This window comes from Lipotes vexillifer, unplaced genomic scaffold (genome assembly GCF_000442215.2).
Source record: "Lipotes vexillifer unplaced genomic scaffold, Lipotes_vexillifer_v1.1 scaffold207, whole genome shotgun sequence".
In the NCBI taxonomy this organism is placed as follows: domain Eukaryota; kingdom Metazoa; phylum Chordata; class Mammalia; order Artiodactyla; family Lipotidae; genus Lipotes; species Lipotes vexillifer.
In genome coordinates this window covers 291,013-300,365 of record NW_006784469.1, presented here as the reverse complement: position 1 = coordinate 300,365, position 9,353 = coordinate 291,013, and the positions used below count along the sequence as shown (strand labels likewise).

Below are 9,353 nucleotides of genomic sequence, written 5' to 3'. Positions count from 1 at the left end.
ATGGTTTATAAATTAATGACTGGGCTAAGATAGTAGAATACATGCATGTATTATTGCAACCACCTCCTGGCATAAGATACTAGCATCTCTTACCTGGGCTATGGCACAGATTATAACTGCCCTGTCTTCTTCTAGTGGTATTACCGATATTTTCTTTACCTGTTTTTCCCCTACTTAAAACCTTTTGATGGCTTTTTCTTGTACTTATGCTAGAACTCAAAGCCCTTGATTTTATCCTGACACTGCAACACACGACAAGACCCCTACGTATATTTTTTTTTTTTTTTTCCTTGCATTATGCGGGCCTCTCACTGTTGTGGCCTCTCCCATTTGCGGAGCACAGGCTCCGGACGCGCAGGCTCAGCGGCCATGGCTCACGGGCCCAGCCGCTCCGCGGCATGCGGGATCCTCCCGAAACGGGGCACGAACCCGCGTCCCCTGCATCGGCAGGCGGACTCCCAAGCACTGCGCCACCAGGGAAGCCCAGCCCTACGTATATTTTAACCCCATCTCATACTTCAGCTAGCTAATCTTCCCTCCTGCAACTCTCCAGCCATGCTGGCCTTTTGATTCCTCTATCAAGCCAGACTGTCCCTATTTTAGGGCTTTTGCATTGGCTGTTCCCTCTGTCTGAAGTGTACTTCCTCCTGATCTGCACATGGCGGTTCCTTCTTGTCATTCAAATTTCAAATTAAATGGCACCGCCCCAGAAATAACATTCCTGGGTCACAAAGGCTAAGTTAGCCCCTCAAACTCAAACTCTATCACATTACGTTTTAATCTCTTCAAAAAACGTATTCCTATCTGATATTTTTCGTGTGTGTGTGTGTGTGTGTGTGTGTGTGTGTGTGTGTGTGTGTGTGTGTGTTTTAATTTTACTGGATGTCAGACTCTCTAGAGCTTCTGGAACCTTGTCTCTTGTGCTCATTACTGTATCCCCAATGCCTTGAAATGTAACTGATATTTTGAGGCAGTCCACTAATATTTATTAATATTTGTGTGTACACAGATACAGATGTAGACAGTATTATATACATATACACACACTATTACATATATAGTGTTTATATATATCACAATGACTATATATTGAATGTAATTTGATTACTGTTCATAGATATGTTGGTAGATAACACTTATAACTTACAAGTGTAAATATTCATAGATTTTAGTTATCAGTTTATCTGTATTCCCAGGCAATTTTTTTACTTTTGTGATAAGACAACAACTTAAAAATTCTAGCTGTCTTTGGTTATATCTCATAGGCCTAGAAAAACCTTAATTATCATTCCTCTCACCCTAACTCTATGCTTAGGCAGGGATAATGGCTTCTGACTGGGTCTACCCATACCCTATCTTTCTTTGTGGGAGCAAGCTGAAAGGTGCGGACTAATCTATTTTTTGTCTGTTAGCAATTTACCATGCCTTCCTGCTTCTAAGTAGTCATATGTGTGGAAACAACAGGTAATGCTCCAAATTGAAGCTAATCATCAACATGGCCATGACAGTAGAAACTGAACAGGTAGCAATGTAGTAAAGCATTAAATAAAACCTCACATTATATTTTTTAAATACTGACAACATCCTACTGTTATAATCAGCTTTCGATTCCTCTAAAACAATCTATCAAAAGCCAGGTCCTCCACAGTTTGCATACTGGCTTATCTCATTCAGAATTTTATGCATGAAAACCCACAAAGTTAGTGAAAGTGGTAGGAGAAACTTACTGTTATTTACAAACTCACAAGAAATTTCTGAATTTGCTTGGCTTAAATAATGCTTTGTGTATGTGTATCTCAACAAATTGTCCAGACAAGTCTATGTGCTACAAGCAGTTCTGTATTAGTATCTCATTTTAAAAACTCTATTATGTTTTAGCAAAAGCTATGCCAGCTAAGAGGCTGCCCTTACCTTCTTGCTAATCATTCTAAAAGCTTAAATACAAACCGAAGTCCCCCAAACTTCCCTAAGGACAAACTATACTTTGATGTCAATCTTAGCTCAGTAATACTGCCATTTCAGGTTTTACATCCTCCAGCAGGATGGCGGTGAGGAAATTACACATATATGTGTGTGTACCTGGTCATCCACGTATGTGTGTGTGTGTGTGTGTGCTGTCATCCATCACCTAATGGTAGATATCTCTTTAACAAGGGAATTTTAAAAAATTAACCTGTTTTTAAATGTTATAATAACAGATTAAAAACTTGGGATTTTAATTTTAGGGTGAATTCACCTTTTCTCAACTCAGTCTCAAGCTGCAATTAATAACTGTTAGTATGAATAACTAATCTCATATTGTTAGTCCTATTGAAAAAAGAGTGAGAAACGATGGAGGTATTTAACCTCCAGAAGAGGATGGCAAAACAGAATGCACGAAGGAAAACAGGGTGGTGCCACTATGGGAAAGGCAGTCAAGGAGGAGGTTGGATTTTAAAGACTTTCAAATTTTATCTGAGGTTGCTCTGTTTAAGTTGCACAAACGGGTGCAAACGAAAGTTGCAACCTGAAGAATGATAGCATATGACCACAAGTAGGAGGCTCTGTATCTTATGATTTATAATGATAAATGGGTGGCATAAACTAGTTGAGCCTTGGGCATGTGGGGGGGAGACTTAATAGTTATAATATGGCTATTATAATTCTCCAATCTAGGGTTAGTTGCAATCGTCGAAATGCTCAGAGTTGGGGAAAAAGCCAACATGCACAGACTACTATCTCCAGGATTAGAACACCAATATTCGTGAAAATTCTATCTTTTATATGCTTTATTTATTCTTTCAAAATACACAAGCTTAAAAATGTGTTTTTCAAACTCCAGCTGGTTTCAGGACCCAGTTTGGGGAAAAAAAAAGATGCTCAGAGTCTGAAAGCTCGTGACGCAAAGCTGCTGAACGAGTACTGGGATCCGAGGGGACGTCCCCACACCTCTAGAGGCAGCGAGCAGGCAGCAGCTTCAGGGAGCTCAGCAGCCGTGTGGATGAAAGGCTCTTGGTGCTGCAGCCAGGAGTCACTGCTCTGCCTCTGAGGTGGGAGAGCCAACTTCAGGACACTAGTCCACAAGAGACCTCCCAGCTCCACGTAATATCAAACGGCGAAAATCTCCCAGAGATCTCCATCTCAACACCAACACCCAGCTTCGCTCAACGACCAGCAACCTACAGTGCTGGACACCCTATGCCAAACAACCAGCAAGACAGGAACACAGCCCCACCCATTAGCAGAGAGGCTGCCTAAAATCATAATAAGGCCACAGACACCCCAAAACACACCACCAGACGTGGACCTACCCACCACAAACACAAGATCCAGCCTCATCCACCAGAACACAGGCACTAGTCCCCTCCACCAGGAAGCCTGCACAACCCACTGAACCAACCTTAGCCACTGGGGACAGACACCAAAAACAATGGGAACTACGAACCAGCAGCCTGCAAAAAGGAGACCCCAAACACAGTAAGATAAGGAAAATGAGAAGACAGAAAAACACACAGCAGATGAAGGAGCAAGATAAAAACCCACCAGACCTAACAAATGAAGAGGAAATAGGCAGTGTCTACCTGAAAAAGAATTCAGAATAATGATAGTAAAGATGATCCAAAATCTTGGAAATAGAATAGACAAAGTGCAAGAAACATTTAACAAGGACGTAGAAGAACAAAAGACGAAACAAGCAATGATGAACAAGACAATAAATGAAATTAAAAATACTCTAGAAGGGATCAATAGCAGAATAACTGAGGCAGAAGAATGGATAACTGACCTGGAAGATAAAATGGTGGAAATAACTACTGCAGAGCAGAATAGAGAAAAAAGAATGAAAAGAACTGAGGACAGTCTCAGAGACCTCTGGGACAACATTAAATGCACCAACATTTGAATTATAGAGGTCCCAGAAGAAGAAGAGAAAAAGAAAGGGACTGAGAAAATATTTGAAGAGATTATAGGTGAAAACTGCCCTAACATGGGAAAGGAAATAGTTAATCAAATCCAGGAAGACCAGAGAGTCCCATACAGGATAAATCCAAGGAGAAACATGCCAAGACACATATTAATCAAACTGTCAAAAATTAAATACAAAGAAAACATATTAAAAGCAGCAAGGGAAAAACAACAAATAACACACAAGGGAATCCCCATTAAGGTTAACAGCTACTCTTTCAGCAGAAACTCTGGAAGCCAGAAGGGACTGGCAGGACATACTGAAAGTGATGAAGGAGAAAAACCTACAACCAAGATTACTCTACCCAGCAAGGATCTCATTCAGATTTGATGGAGAAATTAAAATGTTTACAGACAAGCAAAAGCTGAGAGACTTCAGCACCACCAAACCAGCTTTACAACAAATGCTAAAGGAACTTCTCTAGGCAAGAAACACAAGAGAAGGAAAACACCTACAATAACAAACCCAAAACAATTAAGAAAATGGGAATAGGAATGTACATATCCATAATTACCCTAAATTAAATGGATTAAATGCTCCCACCAAAAGACAAAGACTGGCTGAATGGATATAAAAGCAAGACCCATATATATGATGTCTAGGAGAGACCCACTTCAGACCTAGGGACACATAAAGACTGAAAGTGAGGGGATGGAAAAAGATATTGCATGCAAATAGAAACCAAAAGAAAGCTGGAGTAGCAATTCTCATATCAGACAAAATACTTTAAAATAAAGACTATTACAAGAGACAAAGAAGGACACTACATAATGATCAAGGGATCAATCCAAGAAGAAGATATAACAACTGTAAATATTTATGCACCCAACACAGGAGCACTTCAATACATAAGGCAAATACTAACAGTCATAAAAGGGGAAATAGGGGCTTCCTGGGTGGCGCAGTGGTTAAGAATCGGCCTACTGATGCAGGGGACATGGGTTCATACCCTGGTCCAGGAGGATCCCACATGCCGCAGAGCGTCTGGGCTCATGAGCCATGGCTGCTGAGCCTGCGCATCCGGAGCCTGTGCTCCGCAACAGGAGAGGCCACAGCACTGAGAGGCCTGCGTACCGCAAAAAAATAAAAATAAAAAGGGGGAAATCGACACTAACACATTCATAGTAGGGGACTTTAACACCCCACTTTCACCAATGGACAGATCATCCAAAATGAAAATAAATAAGGAAACACAAGCTTTAAATGATACATTAAACAAGATGGACTTAATTGATATTTATAGGACACTCCATCCAAAAACAACAGAATACACATTTTTCTCAAGTGCTCATGGAACATTCTCCAGGATAGATCATATCTTGGGTCACAAATCAAGCCTTGGTAAACTTAAGAAAACTGAAATCGTATCAAGTATCTTTTCCGACCACAACACTATGAGACTAGATATCAATTACAGGAAAAGATCTGTAAAATATACAAACACATGGAGGATAAACAATACACTACTTAATAACGAAGTGATCGCTGAAGAAATCAAAGAAGAAATAAAAAATACCTAGAAACAAATGATAATAGAGACATGACGACCCAAAACCCATGGGATGCAGCAAAAGCAGTTCTAAGAAGGAAGTTTATGACAATACAATCCTACCTTAAGAAACAGGAAACATCTCGAATAAACAACCTAACTTTGCACCTAAAGCAATTTCAGAAAGAAGAATATAAAAACCCCAAAGTTAGCAGAAGGAAAGAAATCATAAAGATCAGATCAGAAATAAGTGAAAAAGAAATGAAGGAAACAATAGCAAAGATCAATAAAACTAAAAGCTGTTTCTTTGAGAAGATAAACAAAATTGATAAACCATCAGCCAGACTCATTAAGCAAAAAAGGGAGAAGACTCAAATCAACAGAATTAGAAATGAAAAAGGAGAACAACTGACACTGCAGAAATACAAAGGATCATGAGAGATCACTACAAGCAACTCGAGGCCAACAAAATGGACAACCTGGAAGAAATGGACAACTTCTTAGAAATGCACAACCTGCCAAGGCTGAACCAGGAAGAAATAGAAAATATGAACAGACCAATCACAAGCAATGAAATTGAAACTGTGATTAAAAATCTTCCAACATACAAAAGCCCAGGACCAGATGGCTTCACAGGTGAATTCTATCAAACATTTAGAGAAGAGCTAACACCTATCCTTCTCAAACTCTTCCAAACTATAGCAGAGGGAGGAACACTCCCAAACTCATTCTACGAGGCCACCATCACCCTGATACCAAAACCAGAAAATGATGTCACAAAGAAAGAAAACTACAGGCCAATATCACTGATGAACATAGATGCAAAAATCTTCAACAAAATACTAGCAAACAGAATCCAACAGCATATTAAAAGGATCACCCACCATGATCAAGTGGGGTTTACCCCAGAAATGCAAGGATTCTTCAATATATGCAAATCAATCAACGTGATACACCATAATAACAAATGGAAGGAGAAAAACCAGATGATCATCTCAATAGATGCAGAGAAAGCTTTTGACAAAATTCAACACCCATTTATGATAAAAACCCTGCAGAAAGTAGGTGTAGAGGGAACTTTCCTCAATATAATAAAGGCCGTATATGACAAGCCCACAGCCAACATCATCCTCAATGGCGAAAAACTGAAAGCATTTCCACTAAGGTCAGGAACAAGACAAGGTTGCCCACTCTCACCACTCTTATTCAACATAGTTTTGGAAGTTTTAGCCACAGCAATCAGAGAAGAAAAGGAAATAAAAGGAATCCAAATCGGAAAAGAAGAAGTAAAGCTGTCACTGTTTGCAGATGACATGATACTATACATAGAGAATCCTAAAGATGCTACCAGAAAACTACTAGAGCTAATCAATGAATTTGGTAAAGTAGCAGGATACAAAATTAATGCACAGAAATCTCTGGCATTCCTATACACTATGGATGAAAAATCTGAAAGTGAAATTAAGAAAACACTTCCATTTACCACTGCAACAAAAAGAATAAAATATCTAGGAATAAACCTACCTAAGGAGACAAAAGACCTGTATGCAGAAAATTATAAGACACTGATGAAAGAAATTAAAGTAAATACAAACAGATGGAGAGATATACCATGTTCTTGGATTGGAAGAATCAACGTTTTGAAAATGACTATACTACCCAAAGCAATCTACAGATTCAATGCAATCCCTATCAAACTACCACTGGCATTTTTCACAGAACTAGAACAAAAAACTTCACAATTTGTATGGAAGCACAAAAGACCCCGAATAGCCAAAGCAATCTTGAGAAAAAAAAACGGAGCTGGAGGAATCAGGCTCTCTGATTTCAGACTATACTACAAAGCTGCAGTAAGGTACTGGCACAAAGAAAGATAGATCAATGGAACAGGATAGAACGCCCAGAGATAAACCCATGCACATATGGTCACCTTATCTTTGATAAAGGAAGCAGCAATGTACAGTGGAGAAAGGACAGCCTCTTCAATAAGTGGTCCAGGGAAAACTGGACAGGTACATGTAAAAGCATGAGATTAGAACACTCCCTAGCACCATACACAAAAATAAGCTCAAAATGGATTAAAGACCTAAATGTAAGGCAAGAAACTATCAAACTCTTAGAGGAAAACATAGGCAGAACACTCTATGATATAAATCACAGCAAGATCCTTTTTGACCCACCTCCTAGAGAAATGAAAATAAAAACAAAAACAAAGAAATGGGACCTAATGAAACTTCAAAGCTTTTGCACAGCAAAGGAAACCAGAAACAAGACCAAAAGACAACCCTCAGAATGAGAGAAAATATTTGCAAATGAAGCAACTGACAAAGGATTAATCTCCAAAATTTATAAGCAGTTCATGCAGCTCAATAACAAAAAAACAAACAACCCAATCGAAAAACGGGCAGAAGACCTAAATAGACATTTCTCCAAAGAAGATATACAGACTGCCAACAAACACATGAAAGAATGCTCAACATCATTAATCATTAGAGAATGCAAATCAAAACTACAATGAGATATCATCTCACACCAGTCAGAATGGCCATCATCCAAAAATCTAGAAACAATAAATGCTGGAGAGGGTGTGGAGAAAAGGGAACACTCTTGCACTGCTGGTGGGAATGTGAATTAGTACAGCCACTATGGAGAACAGTATGAAGGTTCCTTAAAACACTCCAAATAGAACTACCATATGACCCAGCAATCCCACTACTGGGCATATACCGTGAGAAAACCATAATTCCAAAAGACTCATGTACCAAAATGTTCATTGCAGCTCTATTTACAACAGCCCGGAGATGCAAACAACCTAAGTGTCCATCATCGGATGAAAGAATAAAGAAGATGTGGCACATATATACAATGGAATATTACTCAGCCATAAAAAGAAATGAAATTGAGTTATTTTTAGTGTTTCTTTGGTCCTATTTTAAAGATTTTAATCTTCATAAATAATTGCTTAGTAAACTTAGGGCACTTGGACAATTTCTTTAGCTTAATGTATTCAAATCCACAGTTGGCACTTTATTTCTTTTCATTTAAAAATAAATCTATCTTGTCTCAATAGGCTGTACATGAATACACACACCTAACAATATAAATCAAAGCACCACATTCAAAATGATGAGATCTACTTGTTACCTTTATAAGAAATATGTCATTTTCAGAAATGTCTCAAAAATTCTTTTTTGATTAAGTCAATATATATTTTTAAGATAATTCACAATCATGCAAGTACTTGAAGAAGGATTTCCAAACACAGGAGAAACTTTTTTCAAGAGGATTTCCATAAACATATGAAAAATATTTTAAGAGCTTTTCCTTCAGAAGAGAAGTTTCCTGTCAACTGTACCTAATATGTGACTTTATGTGCATGATTTCCTGTGTAAACTTCACATCTTCTATATTCACATTTTAAGTTTTGGAGAAAACTTGGAAAATATTAACTATGACAACAACTTTAGGAACCTTTAAAGTATAGTTCTGTAGATAGTGGTTCTTCTCTCCAATATCTCCACTTCGATTACAAAAGTGAAAACCAAAATATAACAGACATGAAAATCTAACCAAAATGCCCCCTGAGAAGAGCTGCATACTTTAGGAAAGAACTGAGAATCTTAACTTAAACAAGAAACTGCATCAAAATAATAGTAAGATTCTAAAACTTGCTACTATTAGAAATTAAAAACAGACTTACTTGCTTTGTTTTTCCATGCTAGCTACCCTGAGGCATTCCCATCTTGAATTTAGGAGATTCATTTGTTCTTGAACTTCAGTTTCTTCATCTTCTGATAATTTCCCTGTCCCAATCAGCTGACTTCCCAATTGGAGAACATTGCCAACCCGTCCCTGATGGGATGTCAAATCCATCATGTACCCCTGACAAAGAAAGAAGTTGATAAGAGTTGACACTGTAGG

General features: G+C 38.4%; 1 protein-coding gene across 1 annotated transcript in view; it reads right to left on the bottom strand.

Moving 5' to 3' along the window:
• DMD (dystrophin) overlaps positions 1-9,353 on the bottom strand; it is a 1,809,438-nt gene that overhangs the window by 1,586,079 nt on the left and 214,006 nt on the right. Inside the window, exon 9 of the mRNA XM_007456856.1 lies at positions 9,133-9,314. Coding sequence (XP_007456918.1) covers positions 9,133-9,314 — 182 coding nt within the window. The remainder of the gene's footprint in view (positions 1-9,132; positions 9,315-9,353) is intronic.